Genomic DNA, 23,038 nt, shown 5'->3' with positions numbered 1-23,038 from the left:
ATCCTTTCTCATTCGATAAAAAATTGACTTCTGCTAATCCTTCACTTAGATAGCATATCCTCATATCTTGCCTTTGGTATTAGTTATGGAAAAAATCTGGTCTTGTTCATCCTCTGGTGAAGGCCGAAAAAGGAAAAATGTTATGGGGCCTATGAAGAAATAGCAGAGACTGACTTCCTTTGAAGATCAGTAAGCTGATAAACATTTTCCGCTACTGCACAGAGAAAGCAAAATTATTTTTTAAGTTGAACACATTTAACTTCCGCACAATTTAACTTCCAAACTATGAAACTTCAATCTGAACTTTTTGACTTCCACACTTCCCTCCTTTTTGTCCTCTAAAGACAACCTTCATGGTCCTCCATGATTTCTATGTCTATTCGCATCAGCTTTCTAAATTCTTCCTCGGTCGGTTCATAGACTGGGAGGACTGGAAGGAGATGGGGTGCTGGGCTGTGGACAAAAGAACGAGGGCGATAGAAAGAATGCAGCAAGAGAAAAGTTGAATAACTACATACAGGACAATGAGTAAGGCTTGGCCCACAATAAGATATTTGAGAAGAGTCTTGATAAAGCCTCCAAACCGCCGACAATGTTAGGGAGCCAACCTCACCATTCAAAGAGCTTTTCCTCAGCAATTGAGTGCAGGAGGCGCACCTGCTCCTGAATAATATGCACATCGGTCTCAATCCTACGATCCTCATTGACGTAGAAGCAGCATGTCTCATTGACAGCCAAGCAAACCCCTCTTGTGCCACTTGCAAGAGATCAAGGGCCATGTGGTTCTGAAGCACCACTTTAGAAAGGGACTGAATCTCCGAATGCAGGCCCTGAATGGTGTCCATGATGCTGTTTTCAATTATTTCCATCGTAGCAGAAATACTAATAATGGCCTTTTCTAATTCTGAGACCCCAAGACCTGGGAGGAGGGCTCGGACAAATGGTGGAAGCCGGTGTTATGAGTGGCTAGCGGGTTTGGAACTGACCATTCCTGACACCACCCGCCTTCAACAGCCTAGGTGGTGTAGAGGGAATGGATGGTTAGGTGCTTGACTCCAAAGGCCTCGGGGATCATGTGACCTATGGTACAGGTGCCGACTCAATCGATGAGGAGGATCTTGTAGGCTCTGTCCCCACAAAGCCAGAACGAACCATTGCGAACAAGGATCGGGTACCAGAATGTGAAGTCTTGGCAAAAGGTGAGCCAATACTGGGTATGGGGAGACTTCGCCTTGGCATACCAATGGATATGACAAGTTTGACTGAGACATAGAGCCCTTAGGGCTTCTTGGTCAGCACACTTGGACCGATCCCCATGGTTACAAGGGCCTGATCCCTTGGGCTAGATGCCGTCAGAAGACCAGATGGTAACGGGACCATTGAGGGTGAGTTTGTATGACCACTAGCAATCACACTCACCCTTGGTGTAATGGAGTTTGGCCTCGGATGTGGGGGCCTGAGCAATGCATAAGGAGTCGTTAGTCGTGCAATCCCCAAAAAGGGAGTCATGGGACCAGACAGATTGTGGAAGCGAAACCGGGCTTCCCGGAAGTCATACTCAGCAAGGTAAGTACAGGAGCTCAATGGAAGATCACCCACTCAACTGTTCCCACAGGTATAATTCCTCCTAACGCACAGCCATGCCGGTGTCTTAATGGCCACAGGGGTAGGCTGTTGCTTGCAGATAGGCGCCCGATGGATGAGGATCACCATGGCTTCCGCAGACCACTCAAGGTTTGAAGGGGGAGCACAAAAATGCAATCCTGATGAGGCGGGGGTGGCACGGAGGCGAGTACAGATCCAACATTGGGTCTGGTTGCCCTGTGAAGCGACAGCCTGCATTCTTCGAATCGCGGAATGGCTAATCCACGCCTCTGCAAAGGGGAGTACAATCAATGATGATGAAAAAATTCACATTTCAAACACTATCAAGTCCTTGTTTAAGTTTCTTCTCCTGAGGGTGCCCGCTTGTGGTGTATCCACAAAGGTTCCCCTTCCACCTCCATGGCTGTGTGAGTTGTCAGCAGGATGTGGCAAGGTCCCTCCCACCGAGGTTCCAGGCAATGCTTTCTTCGGAAGGTCTTAACAAAGACCAAGTCTCTTGCTTGGTAGGTATGGCAACCCTCAGTGGTGACTTACTTCTGAGCTTCGACGACCTGGGAATGCAAACCTTTAAGAGAGTTGGTTAGAGCTATGCAATAGTCCATCATTCTTTTATCCATGGAGTGGATATCCATTTGTTTAATAGTGAGGGGTGGGGAGATAGGTAAGCGCATGTGACATCCTATTACAATCTCATAAGGTGTCAAAGAGGTGGTACCATTGGGATGGGAGCGCATGACCATGAGGGTCAGGGGTAGGGCTTCAGGACATTGTCACCAGATAGTGTCTCGGGAATCCCGAATCGAGGAACATATTCACATAACAGCAACTTAGCTACAGTAACAGCGTCATTCTTTCTAGTTGGGTATGCTTCTACCCATCGCGAAAATAAACATACAATAACAAGTACATAGCTATACCCCATAAATTTGGGCATTTGTATAAAGTCCATTTGTAGCTTTACAAAAGGGCCCAATGGTTGTGGGCCTGCTGCTGCAGCCACTGGTGGCATCTTTCCAGGGTTATTGCTATGGCAGAGTAGGCATCAAACAGCAAGTTTTCCTGCCAAAGCGGAAAATCCTGGTGCGAACCACGATTGCTGCACTATCTGGATCATCCCCCCTTTGCCCGCATGGGTAAACTCATGTAACATGCGGGCAAGCCATGGCAGGAGTGCTATAGTAGGATCCCACCCTGTGAGATTGGGTGAGTACGGCCTGGGAGAACCCATTTTACTTGCAGACATAAAAGATTAAAGGGCTTATCATAGTTTAGTGGCACTATGCAGAGGCGACAGCGGCCTTTGAATCAAGGAGGAATTTTGGGATCCTTTGTATGATTTGCCCAGTTAAAAGGCTTCATTTCAAGGCATTTCTGTCTACAGCTGTAACTAATTGTGCTATGCTTTAAGCTAACTTAAGCTAATTTGGCCACATCAGCCTGAAATTCTGGGTCCAGCCTAGGAATTTAGCTGCATTCTTTGGAAGTACAATGTAAGGTAAACAAGCTTGCTCATGGCCACCGAAGCAAGTTGTGCCTGCGTGCAACTTTCAACAATATAAGTGTTCAGTTATTGTAGACACAAATCAATGTTTAGTTAGTTCAATCCAGACTATGTTTTGAGTTGTACAGTAAATGGCAGAACCCTTCGGTGTATTGATAGGCAAAGGGATCTGGGTGTACAGGTACACAGGTCACTGAAAGTGGCAATGCAGGTGGAGAAGGTAGTCAAGAAGGCATACGGCATGCTTGCCTTCATCGGCTGGGGTATTGAGTTTAAAAATTGGCAAGTCATGTTGATGCTTTATAGAACCTTAGGTGAGGCCGCACTTGGAATATAGTGTTCAATTCTGGTCGCCACACTACCAGAAGGATGTGGAGGCTTTGGAGAGGATACAGAAAAGATTTACCAGGATGTTGCCTGGTATGGAGGGCATTAGCTATGAGGAGAGGTTGGAGAAACTTAAGTTTTTTCTTGATGCGCATCAATTGGACACGAGGCTCGAAGCTTCAGTAAAAGAAGGCTTTTATTAACTAACAATGGAGCTATCAGAACTTTAACACACTATCCCAGACTGAAGGGGTCCCGTCCGAGCAGGGAGTCTTATACCTCTCCCAGGAGGCGGAGCCCGACTGGGATGTGCCACAACAGTAACAAACACAGGTGTAACAATCCCACCCTAACCCAACAGCAACATTAGTACAATCCCACAGTAACCTATATACATTCCTGTAGTACTGGCCAGCCCTGGCTCAGTACTATCCAGTGGGAACCAACGATGGTTCACCACATTCACCCCTCCTTTGAGAACAAAGGCCGGCGGGGTACGAAAACAGACTAAAATGTCAGCAGATTATAAGTTCAGACAGTCTGGAGGACCGCACCATCGTTGTGACCTCCTCAATACCGGCGGTGACACCGGAGTAGGCACTTGCGGTGGCGTTCTCCCCAAAACGGCGTCCAGCTGTTCTCCCACGGACTCACAGGCCGGTTGACCCTGATGAGACAGTAGTGCAGGGGATCCTGACACATCCCGCGGTGGCGACCATCTTCGGGGCTCAGACAAGCTGTACATTGGAGTAAAACTGTTAAGCAATGGTCCCGATGCTGCCCGCACTATGTCCGGGGAAGAAACAAGAGATAATGGATTCGTCACTGGGGGTATGGGAGCGACAGGAGTTGCTACGTCCCCTGCAGGCGCCAGGTCTCGGATCGAGACTGTGTCCTCTCGCCCGTCAGGATATGCCACATAGGCATACTGAGGGTTGGCGTGGAGGAGGTGGACCTGTTCAACCAAGGGGTCGGACTTGCGGGCCCTGGGTACGTCAACCAGGCTGGTAAAGATATCCCCGAGGAAGACTTCCGAGGGATTGAGAACATCCTCTCGTGGGGAGTAGCATTGGTTGCCGTACACAGGAGGGAGCGAATAGAGTGAAGCGCATCAGGGAGGACCTCCTGCCAACGGGAGACTGGAAGACCTTTGGATTTCAACGCCAATAGGACAGCCTTCCAGACTGTAGCATTCTCTCGTTCCACCTGTCCATTACCCCTAGGGTTGTAACTCGTGGTCCTACTAGAGGCAATCCCGTATGAGAGCAGGAATTGCCTCAAGTCATCGCTCATGAACGACGAGCCCCTGTTGCTATGGATATAGCTGGGGTACCCGAACAGGGTAAAAAGATCACGGAATGCCTTGATCACCGTGGCAGCTGATGTGTCCGAGCAGGGGACAACAAACGGGAACCGGGAGTACTCATCGATTATGTTCAGAAAGTACACGTTCCGATCTGTTGAGGGAAGGGGGCCCTTAAAATCAACACTCAGCCTCTCGAAGGGGCGAGTGGCCTTGACCAAATGTGCCCGGTCAGGTCGGTAAAAGTGCGGTTTGCATTCCGCGCAAATCCGACAGCTCCTTGTTACCGACCTGACGTCCTCCACCGAGTAAGGTAGGTTGCGGGCTTTGACGAAGTGGTAGAGCCGAGTGACCCCAGGATGGCACAGATCATTATGGAGGGCGTTCAAGCGATCCTCCTGAATACTAGCGCATGTTCCGCGCGAGAGGGCATCCGAGGGCTTATTGAGTTTCCCTGGACGATACATGATATCGTAGTTATAGGTGGAGAGTTCAATTCTCCACCGCAAGATCTTGTCATTCTTGATTTTGCCCCTCTGCGAGTTGCTGAACATGAACGCCACGGACCGCAGGTCCGTGATCAGGGTAAACCGCTTTCCCGCCAGGTAATGGCGCCAGTGTCTGACGGCCTCCACAATGGCCTGGGCCTCCTTCTCCACCGCTGAATGCCGAATTTCGGGGCCTTGGAGGGTGCGGGAAAAAAATGCGACGGGCCTGCCCGCCTGGTTAAGTGTGGTGGCCAGGGCGAAATCAGATGCATCGCTTTCCACCTGAAAAGGGATGGATTCGTCTACCGCGTGCATCGTAGCTTTCGCAATGTCGTGTTTCAATTCCTTGAAGGCCAATTGGACCTCTGGCGTGAGTGGAAAAGTCGTGGACTTAATAAGCGGACGGGCTTTGTCCGCGTAGTTGGGGACCCACTGCACATAATAGGAGAAGAAGCCTAGGCATCTTCTCAGTGCTTTTGCGCTAGCGGGCAAGGGAAGTTCAGCAAGGGGGCGCATACGGTCTGGATCAGGGCCAATGGCCCCATTTTCCACCACGTATCCCAGGATGGCTAACCGGCACGTACGGAATACACACTTCTCCCTGTTGTAGGTCAAGTTCAGGCGAGATGCAGTGCGTATGAAGTTATGGAGATTTGTGTCATGGTCCTGCTGATCATGGCCGCAGATGGTGACATTATCCAGGTACGGGAAGGTAGCCCGCAGCCTGTTCTGGTCCACCATTCGGTCCATAGCACGCTGGAAGACCGAGACCCCATTGGTGACACCAAATGGAACCCTAAGAAACTGATACAAACGACCATCCGCCTCAAAGGCCGTGTATTGTCGGTCCTCTGGGCGAATGGGGAGTTGGTGGTAGGCGGACTTGAGGTCTATGGTGGAGAACACCTGGTACTGCGCAATCTGATTGACCATATCAGATATGCACGGGAGAGGATACGCATCCAGCTGCGTATATCGGTTAATGGTCTGACTGTAATCAATGACCATCCGGGGTTTGTTCCCGCTCTTGACCACCACAACCTGTGCTCTCCACGGACTAACACTGGGCTGTATGATCCCTTCTTTGAGGAGTCGCTGAACCTCAGATCTGATGAAGATCCAATCCTCAGTGCTGTAACGCCTACTTTTCGTAGCGATGGGCTTGCAGCCTGGTACCAGATTCTGAAAAGAGAGGGTGTGGTGATCTTTAACGTAGAAAGATTGCAGGCGGGGCGCGTTGGGCAATTTGGAGACTGCAGCTGTTCTCCCACTGCCAGCGAAGGGAGTGGCCCACCGTACTGTAGGATCACACTCTTCATGTGGACCATGAAGTTTAGTCCGAGGAGAATTGGTGCGCAAAGATACGGCAACACAAGGAGCCTGAAACGCTCGTAAATTGTGCCTTGTACTTTCAAGGTTACCACACAACGTCCTGGCACAGCGACAGACCGGGACCTTGATGCCATAGAGATTGTCTGTTTGGCAGGTTGAATCTGGAGTCCACACCTCTTCACAGTGTCAGGGTGGATAAAGCTCTCAGTGCTCCCGCTGTCAAACAGACAATAAAGCACATGATTGTTTACCTGGATATCCATCATTGAACGATCAAGCCTGTGAGGCTTAGCCTGGTCCAGGATGATCGACGCCACCGTTGGTCCATGAACGTCACTGCAGGCAGCTGAGGTCGACGCTGAGGACCCCTGCTGGTCGCTTGTGGTCATCATCGACCAAAATGGCCGCCCCCATGAATCGCACATGGGTGAGGGTGCCAAACCTAGCGACCCCTGGTGGTCATACTCCTCCGACTCCGTCGACCGCAATGGCGTCGTCCTGGACTCGCACGTGGACGAACCCCGCGAGGACTTCGACGACGATGGTGATGATCCCAGTTCCGAAGGGTCGCAGGCCGCACTGCCGTTCCTGGGCTTCGATCTGCACACCTTTGCATAATGCCCCTTTTTACCGCATGCGGTACAGATTACCGCTTTAGCGGGACACTTTTGTCGAGTATGTTTTGCTCCTCCGCAGAAATAGCACCGCGGGCCGCATGGGGCTGCAGCTGTCGTCTGGCCCACATGGGAGCATGCCATTACACCGCACTTCAAGCCCGAGGGGCGAGGAGGGATTTGCGACTGCTCCTGCCACGTTGTCTCCACGTGGTCCTCTGGATATAGGACTAAGCTCTTCGAAGCCGACTCGAGCATTTCAGCTAATTCCATGGCCTGGGTAAGATTGAGATTACCCTTTTCTAGCAGTTTGAGACGGATGCATGAAGACCCGACCCCGGCCACAAACGCATCTCGGGCGAGGTCGTACATGCTCTGCTCAGCCGACACAGCTTTGCAGTCACAGCCCCTGGCTAGCTGTAAGAGCTCATTGGCTTAGTCCTCCATGGTTTCGCCCGACTGCCGACGTCGTGTAGCGAGGAGGTAACGAGCGTGGATCTCGTTGGGAGGTTTCGTATAGCGCTTCTTTAGAAGCTCGAGGGCCCTAGGGTAAGTGGTGGCCGCACGGATCGCGAGGTAGACTGTGTCGCTTCCCCTCGCATGGAGGACCCGGAGTCTGTCATCATCTGTGGTGACCGCTGCGGAGGCTGCTAGGTAATCTTCAAAACACTTCAGCCAGTGGTCGAAGGTGTTAGAAGCGCCCACCGCATGTGGATCTAGTGTCAGACGTTCTGGCTTGAGGATTTGCTCCATACTCTCCTTTTTTTTTTCTTCCGTCGAGAGTTTAATTTTAGTTAATAAAATTGATGCGCATCGATTGGACACGAGGCTCGAAGCTTCAGTAAAAGAAGGCTTTTATTAACTAACAATGGAGCTATCAGAACTTTAACACACTATCCCAGACTGAAGGGGTCCCGTCCGAGCAGGGAGTCTTATACCTCTCCCAGGAGGCGGAGCCCGACTGGGATGTGCCACAACAGTAACAAACACAGGTGTATCAATCCCACCCTAACCCAACAGCAACATTAGAACAATCCCACAGTAACCTATATACATTCCTGTAGTACTGGCCAGCCCTGGCTCAGTACTATCCAGTGGGAACCAACGATGGTTCACCACAGTTCTCACTGGAATGTCAGAGATTGAGGGGCAACCTGATAGAAGTCTACAAGATTATGAGAGGCATGGACAGAGTGGATAGTCAGAAACTTTTTCCCAGGGTGGAAGAGTCAATTACTAGAGGGCATAGGTTTAAGGTGCAAGGGACAAGTTTTAAAAGAGATGGACGAGGCAGATTTTTTACACAGAGAGTGGTGGGTGCCTGGAACTCATTGCCGGGGAAGGTAGTGGAAGCGGATATGGTAGTGACTTTTAAGGGGCATCTTGACAAGTACATGAATGAGATGGGAATAGAGTGATATGGTCCCCGGAAGCATAGGGGGTTTTAGTTAAGTCAGGCAGCATGGTCGGTGCAGACTTGGAGGGCTGAAGGGCCTGTTCCTGTGCTGTAATTCTCTTTGTTCTTTGTTCAATCCAGTGCCAGCCTTTGGCTGCTCTCTCTCCCCCTCTCTCCTCTCGAGTAATCCTCATTCCGCTGGGAAAAAAAGAGTCCCAGAGGACATTGTCAGGGGCTGAGGGGACGGCTGATTTCAGCACAGCTGGGGATCCATGCATATACCTATGTCTGTATTTGATAGAATCTTTGTAGCAGTAGCACTCTGAACTTTTGACACAAACTAATAAGCATTATGGCAACTGAAGTTAGTTCCAATTAACACCATACAACTTGTTGTGGATCTTGGATGATCTCAAGAAGGTTGTCTATTAGGGTTACCCCTTTGTATACTAATGGCAGTAGCTTATTTTAACACTTAAAAAGATATAACTCAGTCTACTTGCTATGTGACACAATTTGGCACTATCTATAATTTCAACAGCAGCAAGTACCTGAATAAATCCCAAGATTCAATGAAATTAATTTATGGTGATTGTATAAAATGGGTGATCACAGTTCACCAGTTACACCTCGCTCCTGGCTTTCTGAGAGGGATGTAAAATGAGCAGCAAATCCAAAATCACTCATTTTAGGCAAATGGCAAAAGTCAAATTGCTCCCAATCTTTCAACATTGAGCATCAAAAGGAAAAAAAATGACTGTCCGAAATATTTGTGCTTACCCATGTTATTACATTTGTCTGGAGTTCCTCGTGTTATTTCACTGTATTTATTATTTATGGACACCAGATATTTCTTTCATTCTCTGATTTTTGATGTCTTCCATTTAATTGATTTTATACTTTTAAAGCTAATTTATTACTCTGATTATTTATTTTTGTATTTATGTTTGATGTTTAAGATTTGGATACAGTTATGATTCCCATGGGGATCTGAATCGCCAATTTACTGACCAACCCCACCCCCAAATGACTGCAGATTGCTTGTTACTGTAACCATTAAAGCATGGTGTTCTCTGTAACAGCAGTTATAAATATTTGTTCACGCATGAAAAAAGATAAAATTACATACATCAAATGCAAGAATTAAAGTAATCAGCAAAGTAAATTACCAGCTGTATTAAATTACAATTTTCATAAACAGTAACTACCAGAGTTACTGTTGCAAAAATAAAGACAGACTTCGTTGGCAGCGAGCAAATGGAAATTACATTCCAAAACAATACTGGGGACTGATAACGACACAGCAAGGCCAAGAAAATCAAAACAAGCAAATAGCAAAAAAATCCTATCACAGGAATAACATTACATAGCAAATTATACAAGTAAAGTCGACAATATTTTAAAGCAGCAGTCACATATTGACATTGATGGCCAAATTAAATGCCAGTGCATGGTATAGGGAGTTGTTGGGGGTGCAGGCGGTGGGGGAGGCGGGGATGGTATGGCTGAAGGTCTCTGGATACAGTCCTGGGACCAGTGTCCCTGGGGACCGCAGGTGAAACAGGCACTTGTGTCGCTGCCTCGGCCAGCTGATTGCCTTATCCCCAGCCTGCGTCCTCCACCTCTACCCCCAACTGGCCGGCGTGTAATTCATTAACTGTAACTTTACTTCTCGATTTTGGCTTCTGGTATTGGAGCTGGCCTTCACAGTGCTTGAGGGCTCCAACAAACTTGGGTAGGTCCTGTCTTCTCTCCCACCCAACACAAGTCATTGCAAACATTTTCTTCAGATCAGGACGCAACCCCGGTACAAGAATATTTACAAGCGCTGACATTTCAGCGTTTTGAGAAATACCCAAACAATTCATGAACAGCAAGCGAAACTTCTCTACATAATACCTCCTTATCAGGTTCCTGTACCGTGCTATGTATCTTATGCCAATGTACATTTAGAGTCCGGACTATTAAAATACAGCCTAGAAAAAAAGAAACTAAAGGAACTAAGGGTGTTCCCTGGGTCTGGGAAAGGCACGGAGGGGCAATTGTCACACCGGTGCAGTGGGTGCTTGGGATCTGGTTCGGGGTGAGATGGGGGTTAGAACATAGAACAGTACAGCATAGAACAGGTCCTTCGGCCCACGATGTTGTGCCGAGCTTTATCTGAAACCAAGATCAAGCTATCCCACTCCCTATCATCCTGGTGTGCTCCATGTGCCTATCCAATAACCGCTTAAATGTTCCTAAAGTGTCTGACTCCACTATCACTGCAGGCAGTCCATTCCACACCCCAACCACTCTCTGCGTAAAGAACCTACCTCTGATATCCTTCCTATGTCTCCCACTACGAACCCTATAGTTATGCCCCCTTGTAATAGCTCCATCCACCCGAGGAAATAGTCTTTGAACGTTCATTCTATCTATCCCCTTCATCATTTTATAAACCTCTATTAAGTCTCCCCTCAGCCTCCTCCGCTCCAGAGAGAATAGCCCTAGCTCCCTCAACCTTTCCTCATAAGACCTACCCTCCAAACCAGGCAGCATCCTGGTAAATCTCCTCTGCACTCTTTCCAGCGCTTCCACATCCTTCTTATAGTGAGGTGACCAGAACTGCAGACAATATTCCAAATGTGGTCTCACCAAGGTCCTGTACAGTTGCAGCATAACCCCACGGCTCTTAAACTCCAACCCCCTGTTAATAAAAGCCAACACACTATAGGCCTTCTTCACAGCTCTATCCACTTGACTGGCAACCTTTAGAGATCTGTGGATATGGACCCCAAGATCTCTCTGTTCCTCCACAGGAATCCCTCCTGGGGATGCAGCTGCTATGAATCCTGAGGGGCCCACAGCTGTGAAGGGGTGGGGGCATCCCCGCTGATAGTATTGTCAGGAACATCGGCAGGGAGGGTCGACCCATATGGAGGTGGGGGTTTTGTGTAGCCTCAGCTTCACTCGACTATGAGTCCGGTGGAGGAGGATACGGGGGCGACCAATCTTCCTCCTCATCATCCTGTTCAGCAGGAAGTGATTTTTTTTGTTTGTTTGTGAGGACGCTGCGCAGCCAAGATCTTGGCTGTAACATTTCCCTTACTATTCCTTAGTTCCTCAGACCTTCTAGCATTCTCTATACCCCTTTTCCTGGACTCATCCAACCACTTCTGCATCTCCATTCGTCACTGGAAATATGCAGACCACCCTACGTCTCTCTTACCTTTCCTTTCCTTGACTCATTTCGGAATGTGGTTCACACTTTCTTGCCCATAGTGCACATACATGTATGCACAAGGTGTTCCGTTGAAAGGAGGCTCACCTGCCTTCCTTAATGAATTTCCCATGATCAAAGAGGGGATCTGTTCTATCCTGCTGGCCGGCATGAGACATGGTTACACACACACGGACAAAAACCAACACACAAACCCTCAAGAGTAATGAAAAAGGCCAACAAAGGGTTAAAACACTTATGATTCGAGCAGCGCGAGATCATCTGACTCAGTGCCATCCTGTGGCAGAAAAGGGTATAACAGCAAAAAAGATCCGAATCAATTTGGAATTAGGTAATCAATCAAATCAGGACCGTGGTTTTCCAGGGACTCGAACCCTGAAAAAAAAATTCCTATACAGGGGGGTCCAACCCCCAATCCTTAGCTGTACCCTCAAGGGACTTAAACCTTCGCCTCTACCTGCTTACCCTGGTAATGTCCACACAGGACAGCATGTGCATTCCCCTGGTCAAGTTGGCTCAATGCCCAAAATTCAGGCAGCCATGGTCTCCGAGCCCTTGGTCAGCGAAGCACCATGCTTCCTTCACGTGTAGACACTCCAGGGGTTGGAATCTCAGTGGAGCCTCCAAACACTGTTAGCGTTCTCTTGAGTAATAGCAATCCAAAGGCACTCAGTCGATTCCTTACACAAACAGCGCTGGGCACCATGTATCCAATGCAAGGTCTTTAATTACTTAAGTTCTGAGGTTACAGAGAAACAGCTCAGCAGTTATAGTCAATTACAGCAAATCAGGAACAAGAGATTTTTCACATCTTTCATTGAAATACAATTAAATCCCAGCCTTGCGCCCTTTCTCATTCGATAAAAAATTGACTTCTGATAATCCTTCATTTAGATAGCATATCCTCATATCTTGCCTTTGGTATTAGTTGTGGAAAAATCTGGTCTTGTTCACCCTCTGGTGAAGGCCGAAAAAGAAAAAAGTTATGGGGCCTGTGAAGAAATAGCAGAGACTGACTTCTTTTGAAGGTCAGTAAGCTGATAAACATTTTCCACTACTGCACAGAGAAAGCATGATTTTTTAAATTTGAACACTTTTAACTTCCGCACAATTTAACTTCCAAACTATGAAACTTCAATCTGAACTTTTTAACTTCCACAGAACTATGACGAAATGTAGCTTGTCAGGTTTCACTCTGTGTATAAATGTCATACTGAACAAAGATTGAATCTAGTGCAGTGATGGGCAAACTAGGCTAGTGAGTGGGCCGTCTGAGTGGTCCTCCTTCATCTCAGTGGGCCGCAAGTTTGAAATCAGGCAGCAAAAGTTTAATATTCTGTTGTAGAAAATGCTAAATCATTCACATATTAATATACCCATCACCAACTTTGAATGTTAAAAACAAAAAGATTAACGCTTTGATCGGACACAGAATGGCTCTCACAGTCAGTGTTGTGTCCAATCAGCATGCACCTCACTTCACATACCCTTGCTTTGTGTGTGTATCACTTCACCCGTGCTGCTAGGAACAAAATCTACGTGATCGAAAACCAACAGAATCTGGCAACCCTGCACGTGAGCAATGGTCAACAAAATGCCTCATGGGCCACAATCAGTACCCTGGTGGGCAGCATGTAGTCCCTGGGACCGCAGGTTACCCACCACTACTCCAGCGTTTCCTTCACAAAGTGGCTTTCTGTATTACAACAGCCAGATTATATTGCTTGAATACACCCGACTCCTCTGTAGCTCGATCCCTGATTATTTATCGTGCGTTTCTTTTCCAGGTTTCGGAGTCTGTCGAAACTTTCCAAACTCACCAGACTGGACAACCATTGCATCAACTGCTGTGTATCCCAGAAACCAACCACGTGATAGGTAAGGACTGACATCATCAAAATTTCTTCAATGATGTTGCCTGCCATGTTTCAAACTCAATAAACACTTCCTGGTTCTTCAGGGTGACTGGTTTTCAAGGAGATTGATTCTCAAGAGAATCTTTTATTCAGTATAATTGGGTAAAATATCTCCCTTTAAAATATCTCCCTTTTGAGGACGGCACGGTGGCACAGTGGTTAGCACTGCTGCCTCACAGCGCCAGGGACCCGGGTTCAATTCCAGCCTTGGGTGACTGTCTCTGTGAAGTTTGCACTTTCTCTCCATGTCTGCGTGGGTTTCTTTTGGGTGTTCTGGTTTCCTCCCACATTCCAAAGATGTACAGGTTAGGTTGATTGGCCATGCTAAATTGCTCCTTAGTGTCAGGATAATTAGCAGGGCAAATACATGGGGTTACGGGGATGTGGTCTGCGTGGGAATGTTGCCGGTGCAGGTTCAATGGCCTGAATGGCCCCCTTCTGAACTGTAGGGATTCTATGATTCTGTCTCTACCCGAGGTTCTTGATGCTGACGCTGAAGGCTGGCTTAACTCCCAGAATTTTCCGGGCTGGGATCGGGATGCAAGTAAATCCATTCACAGATCCAGATTTCAGCTCCGCGGTGGATTTTTATTCAAGGCAGGAAAGTAATAGCTGGGCGGCAGGCAGTAGTGAAAACTCCAGTGCCCAAAGACTGCGAGTCAACACCAAAGAAAGGCTCTGCAGGATACAAATCACAATGATGGGATTTTAGGAGAGCCTTGCTAGAGGGAATGGGGAGGGTAGGGTCCTGTGGCTAGGAGACTGCACTTAGTGTGGCTCATGCGACAACTCTTGCTCATCGGGGTCTGAAGGGAAATGTTTCCATGTTGATTTTTGAAACCTCATTATCTCTCCAACAAATTCTGGCATGCAAAATAGGGCAGGTGACCACTATCCTCGTTCCTTCTCACCCACCCTCAAACTCACTCCCTTCAAACTCACTCCCTTAACTTTAGGGAGGGTGGGTGGGCTGCCAATTTAAATAGGTAATCAAATGTCAATTGAAGGCTTGTTCTCAAGCCAATTGACCTTGATAATACACAATCCATGCCATAAAACGTTTGGCACGGGTAGTCAGACAGGAGCAGGCAACACTATTTTAAACTTCACCCATCAAAGGGCAGGAAAGAAGTGGCGTTCAATCTTCCGGGGCTGCTCTTTGTGGATAAGCAGGTGGACCTTCAGGTGCCAGAGTGTGGCGACTAGAGGATTTTCACAGGAACTTAATTGCAGTGTTAATGTAAGCCGAGTTGTGACACTAATAAACTTAAAACTTTATCTCTTCTTAACTCCCTGCAGTCTTAAACCTAATCCCTCACCATCCCCTCACCTCACCCTCCCTGACCTGCCGAAGATCCTGGATTTAATTAGCTTCAGGGATCATTCTTCCTCCTCTTCTTGCAGTCCCGCTGTAACCATTAATGCACTCTTAGTGCTGTAAGACTGACAGAGTTGATAGCCAATCGGATTGGCCAACAGCCCCCGGGGGAGTGACTTCCTCCCCTCGTGAGGGGCAGATGTCCCACTCAGGCCTAGTTAAACCCACCTGCAGTGTGTTCGAGCTGAGGGGTGGGCCGCATGGAGTGGGCCAGATCCAAATTGCCTTTTCTTCTGGCTTGGGTGGCGGGGGCCCTCCCCCACACACCCCCATGCCCCTGTATTATTCAGTCCAGGGCCTCAGGCAGGACCTCCAACAATGACGCACTCCCTTGATTCTTGTCAGCATGGATAATGTGCAGCACGGTGGCAGAATGAGTAGCACTGTTGCCTCACAGCGACAGGGATCCAGCCTTGGGTAACTGTCTGTGTGGAGCTTGCAGGTTCTCCCCATGTCTGCATGGGTTTTCTTCGGATGCTCTGGTTTCCTCCCACACTCTAAAGATGTATGGGCTCACCTGAAGAAGGGGCTTGGAGCTCCAAAAGCTTGTGTGGCTTTTGCTACCAAATAAACCTGTTGGACTTTAACCTGGTGTTGTTAAACTTCTTACTTAGTTTGAATGGCCATGCTATATTGCTCCTTAGTGTCGGGGGGACTAGTAGTGTAAATATGTGGGGTTAAGGGGATAGGGCCTGTGTAGGATTGTTGTCGGTGCAGACTCAATGGGCCAAATGGCCTTCTTCTGCACTGTAGGGATTCTATGATTCTATGGTTCTAAAATGGGAAACTGAAAATTAGACACCAGAAATAAAAGTGTTGCTGCCACTGATTCAAGCGAGCCCAGAAACAAAAGATGATCTTCATTAAAAAATGAGTACTTCTAAAAGAAAAATTAAAGTAATTTGACTTTCAGCTTCACTGTCTTGGTTGGTATATTCTTTATCCAGGAGTTACAGATTGATATAGATCACAAAAGCCCCAAGTTCACTCACTGATTGGTGACAATGTGGTGCTACTTTTGGCCTCAGTGCATCAGGATTTGGGTGATGTAAAATGAAGTAGGCTTCCTCCTCCCAGTCTTTGTGAGAGGCCTTTGCCAGAAAGTGGGCTGATATGACTATCCGCGGAGGACATGATCTGGCACAGGCCTGCAATCCATTTGCCTGCAGAACTGACTGGCAACACATCCGAAGAGTTCTGCTTCGGTGATGTACTAGTGGGCTGCCTTTGACCCCTGCTCCTCCTGAAACTATCCCCCCCACCCTGGAATGAGTCAACCCACTGAGGTGGGGAGAAGAGTATGAAGGAAACTGGGCAATGACTTTCTAATCTTTGCACATCTTTCCATGGCAGGCTCCAGCAGGCAGCATAGAGATGTGACGGTGTGGAAGTACAACAAGATGGGCTGTATCACAGTGTTACGAAGCAGGCAGCCCGTGGAGTGCCTGACTTACAGTGAGTAAAGTACATCAGGAGCAGAGACTCTAGCAGTGCTCCAGTTTGTCAGTAGCAGCGAGGCTGACCCACTTTGTTCACGGACGAGATTCACACTACCACAGAATCCCTACAGTGCAGAACGAGGCCATTCAGCCCATCTAGCCTGCACTGACAACAATCCGACACAGGCCCTATTCCCGTAACACCAGGTACATACGCTGCTAATCCCCCTGACACTAAGGATCAATTTAACATGGACAATCAACTTAACCTGCACATCTTTGGACTGTGGGAGGAAACCGGAGCACCCGGAGGAAACCCATAGAGACGCAGGGAGAAAGTGCAAACTCCACAAGTCACCCAAGGCTGGAATCCACACAGACAGTGACCCGAGGCTGAAATTGAACCTAAGTCCCTGGCGCTGTGAGGCAGCAGTGCTAACCACTGTGCCGCCCCTTAAAGTCCATGTTTAGAAAAGGACCTCCCAGAGAATAATGGATGAAGGATCAGTTTCTGCGGTATGGGCAATATGAGTTGAAAGTTGAGGGTTCAAGCTCACTTTGTGGACTTTAGCATCTAATCCAGGCTGACATTCCAATGCAGCACTGAAGGAAGGCTGCACTGTCAGAGATGTCATCTGTCAGATGATACATTAAATCAAAGTCCTGTCTGCTTTCTCAGATGGATCTAAAATAACCCATTGTATTATATTTACCTCTCAACCAAAAAGAAATAGCCTCTAGTCTTCGCTGCATTGTGATTTGAAGGGTTTGGGCTGTACATAAATTGGCTGCTCATTTTAAACATGATACAAAAACTACACTTCCAAAACTATCTCAATATCAGTAAAATCCTTTAGGACATTCTAAGGTTGTTAAAAAGAAACACTTTCTCTGTAATAGGGTGTATGGGGAAGGGGTTAAGAGATATGTTAAAAAAGCTGGAATGTAACATGCAAACAAACTTGCTGGTCTTTAATGCTCTTTTCTTCTTCATAAAAGCATCCTGTTATCAGGCATCAATCATTTAGAGATGCATTATTATCACAACCACCTAGACTTCTGTACTCGTTGTTCCCAGTGTCGTCTCTTCTACATTGGGAAGACTAAGCACAGACGTGGTGATGCAACCTTCCTGTCGCTTCCCATTTCAATTTAGCACCTTGCTCTCATGTCCATATGTCCTTGTCCAGCTGCAGTGCTCCGTGTTTGAGACAAGACCCCCATACCAAACGAGCATAAGAGTCTTTTGCAGCTGACAAAGGGCAGAATTTTATCAAGCCTGCACACCCTCCTCCCTCCTCAGGGTGGGTTTAATGGAGGGCAGAGGTGCAGGAGTTGGGTGCTGGTGGTGAGACAATACGGTGGAAATTCTAAAAGTTGGTTTCACACCGGTGAAAATTGATGGTGGGTCTTTGGCTCCCGTTTGCCATGGTGGATCACAATTCCAACATGAAGCTGATTTGCTTCCAGCTAATGGGATACAGATGAAAGCCCAATCAGCATTACCTGTTCCATCCCCCATCCCCCCCCCCTTCAATCATCCGTGATGCCAGCAGGAAAACACACGGTGCGGATCACATCCAGACCAACATGTCATGTACATTTCGGCACTTACCTGAAGAAGGCGTGGGATTGCCTCCAGAGTTTGGGATTGAGGCCTCTAGTGGCCATGAAGCCTACAAGATCAGGGCAGTAGGTTGGCATTGTTGGGGGCTGGTGGGGAGCATCTATCAGGTGGATCTTCCAGCTTCAGTGTCTTTGAGGAGGTCCACCTTTCAGCTTCAGAATGTTCCTGGAGACCCATCTTCTTTCTTTGTGTGGTCCACCTTCTTTCTTCGAGGGTGAGTCAGTAGTGTCCACATGCCTTTTAAAAATTATATGATAGCAGGCCATGATTGTCCCACTGTGTGAAGTGTCACAAAACCCAGTGCATACTTAATGAGGTCAGGTCGTTACAGATAGCAAATTCCCAGCGGCCTCTGGGGCAGGAAACGCAACTCATCCCACCCCTGCCACATGACTTAGTCACAGGAGAAAACGTATGTCTAAAGTGTTTTAATTCAAATTGCTGCTGCTCACTGCTTTGTGGAAGTTCCCTCGTCCAAGGCCTCAATGATCAGGCTATTTTGTAAAGCGTAGTTATTGAGCAGGCAATATATCACTGCCATCCTGGAAGCCATAGTCAGACTGTACCGCAGAGCAGTATGGGATACTTCATTTTATAAATATATACTGAGAGTGCAACAGCAAGAAACCTACCCAAACATTCATAAATTAATGGCCATAGGCCTCTAATGGAGCACTGTGTCTAATTTTGCACACCACCATACATCAGCAAGATTTCAAGGCCTTAATTTGAAAGAGTGCAGAAGAGATTTACCATTTAGTGATGAAGGCTTTAAGTAATTGTTTGCCAGAGAGCAGAAAATGTTACGGTGAGATTACATAGAGCAATTCAAAATGATGAGGTGTTTTGAAAGCATAAAGAGTAAGAAACTATTTTTATTCGTCGGAAGGTCAGTGACACGGATTTAAGAACATTGCAGAAACACTGTGGAGGGAGATGAGGAGAATTGGCCTTTCTTATACTGAGAGGTGTTATCATCTGGAATGCGATTGCTGAAAGTGTAGTGGAAACAAGATTAATTTTCTGGTTTGAACAGAATGTAAATCTTTCTGTTCCTAATAGTAACTGCTAAAAGGGTATTTGGTATATAATTGGACAGGAAAAGAACTGCAGGTCTGCAGAGGAAAAACAGTGGAGTGGGACTAATTGGGTAGCTCTTGGAAAAAGCTAGCATGAAAGTACAGGCCCAAAGATCCCCTGAGCTGTAAGATTCTGAAAGGGTGCTCAGAAGTAGATTTAGGGTTATCCACCTCTACTTTAGCTATATTCTCTCACCCTTTTATTGCTTCTGCCTTTTGGCTAAAATCAAGCATCAAATCATGCCCAAGATAGGGTGCAATGCCTTATCTTGTCAGTTTGGATCTTGTTTTTCTCTCTTTTGGGGACCATGAATTGGATTCAATTGGATTTTGAATTTAGTTTTTGGAGGAACCAAGGAATGGATTTGGGTCTGCCCAGTCCATTCGGAGTTTTGGCTTTGTAACTTTAGGAACAGAGTACAAGATTTTAAAAGAGTTCTCATCCTTTTATTGGGGTGTACATAGGTTGCACCCCCATCATCATTGTGTTCACTGATGAGTGACAAATACGAGGAAAATGGTTGAGTTTTCCATAGGCTTTACACTGTTTGCCAGCAGAAGGATATTCTGTCCACTGCCTTCCTTGGGCAAGTCGCAGCTCTGTTTGTGAGACAGTGGTTATTGCTTTCCTTGCACATGAACAGTCTCCACAGGAATGGAGTGCTATAGTTACTGTTGGCAACTTCATCATCAACAGCTCTGAACTCTGGAAGAAATAGTGATCTTGCTAACTCCAACAGATCTGACAGCTTTCTCTTTTTCTTGAGTTCTTTTTGACATAGTTGATGAGCAGCAACCTTTGATGGTTTGTGTTTTGATTTTCAGTTCAACATGTTCAATATCACTGGACTTACATTTGGGTGCTAGTTGCCTCAATCGTGGGCAATATTGGTCAATTGTGTCATTTGCTTCTTGCTTAGTGTGTCTGAAGTAAACTGTTTCATATACTCTATTTTTCTTGGGTTTAAAATAGATTTGTTAGGGCAGTTTTGGCTGAGTCATAAGCATTTGCCGATGTGTAAATGTCTTAAAAGTATCTTCCAATTCTTCACCTCCGTGCTGAGAAGTAAGACATTTTTTTGTTTGTCTTTCCTTTTGTGATTGCAAAGCCTGCCATCTCATATTCAAGGCATTGCAGCCATGTTTGCCAACATGGAATACTATTGCTGGCAGTGAGTACACACAAAATGTGATAGCTTGGGCATAGACAATGACATCTTGATCAGCAGTGCAATGATTTTGCATGATCAAGGATCCAGAATCACATTCCTTTCAGAAAAAACTCTGTAATGATCCACAATTATTCTAATTTTCTATGAATGGTTATGTTGTCAAGATCAGTTTGTATATACACTGTGCAAGGCTTTTTCTTGCTGATACCGAGCTGGAGTGCCTCCCTGCGTCTAACAACAGGCTACAGCACCAATATATTCCCTCCTAAATCTCCAACTTAAACTGCTGTCTGCAGAAAACAGACAAATAACTTCCAAACATTTCACACCGAAAGCAATGTTTCCTATCTCTCACCATCCTCATCACCATTGTGAAGTTTTCATTGGAAAGAAACAGTAAAATTCAGCAAAATTCAGTAAGAGCCAGAACTGGTACAAATGCTGTTAAAGCATGAATTACTTTATTCTTCTTCTAGACTCCCTGTGCTGGTATATGTGTGTGATAGTCTCAGGTGCAAAAAATACACAATGCAATTTTTAACACACTAAAGTAAAGTTTATTTATTAATCCCAAGTAAGGCTTACATTAACACTGCAATGAAGTTACTGTGAAATTCCCACTACAATGACAGTTGCAAAAAATGAAAATTTGCTTGCACTTCTGGCTGGTCTCCAAAGTTCTAACCCCTGTAAAAGTTAAGATCATCCAAAGCACTGCAACACTCATTTTAACTTTCACCAAGTCTATTTCCCTTACCCTTGTTCTAGCTCATTGGTTCATGGTCAAGCAATGTCTCGATTTAAAAATTCTTCTCCTTGTTTTCAAATCCTTCCCAATCTCTGTAATCTCCTCCAGCCCCATAACCCAATGAGATATCTGTGTTCTTCTAATTCTGTCTTTTGTACTTTCACATGTTTGGTCATTTGGCCCATTAGTGGCCATGTTTTCAGTTACCTAAACCCCAAGGTCTGGAATATCTTCCTAATCCTCTCCACCTCTCTACTTCAATTTCTCCCTTTAATACGTTAAACCAATTCTCATTAAACCAATCTTTGATAAGACTTCTGGTTTTCTGACCTATTAATTCCTTATGAGATTCAGGCCAGAATGTTCTGGCCCCCCCAATGTGACAGTTTTTCCTGCTGCAGAGCTGGCAAGCTGTGGGTCACCGGCAGGATCCTCTGGTCCCGTCGAAGTCAATGGCAATTTGCATGGCTTACTGGCCCTACTGCCGAGAAACCCACCACGGTGGGGGGGGAATTTCAGTGGGAAGATCTCACCGGCAGGAAGGGACGGAAAATCTAGCCCTCATGTCGCATTTTGCCTTGGGACATTTTCTTACACTAAATGCACTATATAAAAATAAGTTGTTGTTTGTCGTAACACCCTCATTGCCAGTAGAGGCCAACTCACTCTGCATTTCCTGGGATGCTGGCTCAGTACCACATTGAGTGAGACATTTATCCACTGAGGTGTGAACTGCTCGTTTAAGTGAATTCAAATGACTAAAATTATTGTCTTAATCAGACCGTGTGCCCTTTCCTCCGTAGCCCAGAAGGAGCCGATACTCCTTTTCGGTGGACACCGTGATGGGACGATTCTAAAATGGGAAAGACAACAGTCATCTTACTTCCTGTACAGGTCAGAGTTCATGCTGAAACACACTTTTTAAGCACCAATTACCCCTTCTGAAGGTGTTTACTGGGGTATTCCCTCAAACACTTTACCCAACAGGCATCATTCAACCCAATGCCTAGACGGTGAGGCCATCTGATGATGGAGGAGGACATCACAGCTGAGAGTTAAGTTTGATCAATTTCTCTCAAACTATATCCACTAATATTCTAGTCTGTGAGTAATTTGAATGGAGCATGTTTGGCAGGAACATGACTTTGGAACTATGATTTTCTTCACTTTAGATCAGGGTCTGTGATAAGTACTTGATAGGGATTGATTGCCATACTTAGCCAGCAACTCCATTTTCATTGTATTGTAGAATCATAGAATCCCTACAGTGCAGAAGGAAGCCATTCAGCCCATCAAGCCTGCACTGACCACAATCCCATCCAGGCCCTATCCCTGTAACCCCATGTATTTACCCTGCTAATCCCCCTGACACTAAGGAGCAATTTTTGGATGGCCGATCGACCTAACCTGCACATCTTTGGAGTGTGGGAAAAAACTGGAGCACTTGGAGGAAACCCATGCAGACACGGTGAGAATGTGCAAACTCCACACAGACAGTGACCCAAGGCTGAAATCGAATCCGGGTCCCTGGCGCTGTGGGGCAGCGGTGCTAACCACTGTGCCACCATGTGACTATCAGGTGAACTGGGTGAACTTTAACCTTTATCATCTCATAATTCCAATGATTCTGTCCCTGGTGCCTACATTTCCAGTACTAATTGCTGGATCGTGATTGGATATGGCACACGGGTTAATTTTCACTGGGCCACCATTCTAGCATAATGTCTGAGCCTTTTGTTGGAAATTATAGGTATGTAAGTGCATGGAACTATCCTTGACACCAAACCACCGATTCTCAAAGCCTTTTGGTGTTAAGTTGTTCCCTACATAGTTTATTATTTTTTCTAAGCTTGTACGCTACAGGTTAATTCTGAAATTCCTCTTCACTGA

General features: G+C 46.6%; 1 protein-coding gene across 1 annotated transcript in view; it reads left to right on the top strand.

Moving 5' to 3' along the window:
- Nucleotides 1-23,038, top strand: part of LOC144505521 (uncharacterized) — an 88,968-nt gene that overhangs the window by 32,878 nt on the left and 33,052 nt on the right. Inside the window, exons 6-8 of the mRNA XM_078231645.1 lie at nt 13,577-13,667; nt 16,437-16,538; nt 21,952-22,042. Coding sequence (XP_078087771.1) covers nt 13,577-13,667; nt 16,437-16,538; nt 21,952-22,042 — 284 coding nt within the window. The remainder of the gene's footprint in view (nt 1-13,576; nt 13,668-16,436; nt 16,539-21,951; nt 22,043-23,038) is intronic.

This window comes from Mustelus asterias, chromosome 16 (assembly GCF_964213995.1).
Source record: "Mustelus asterias chromosome 16, sMusAst1.hap1.1, whole genome shotgun sequence".
Lineage (NCBI taxonomy): Eukaryota > Metazoa > Chordata > Chondrichthyes > Carcharhiniformes > Triakidae > Mustelus > Mustelus asterias.
Note: the sequence above shows the minus strand (reverse complement) of the source record. Positions and strands in the feature narration are given on the sequence as shown.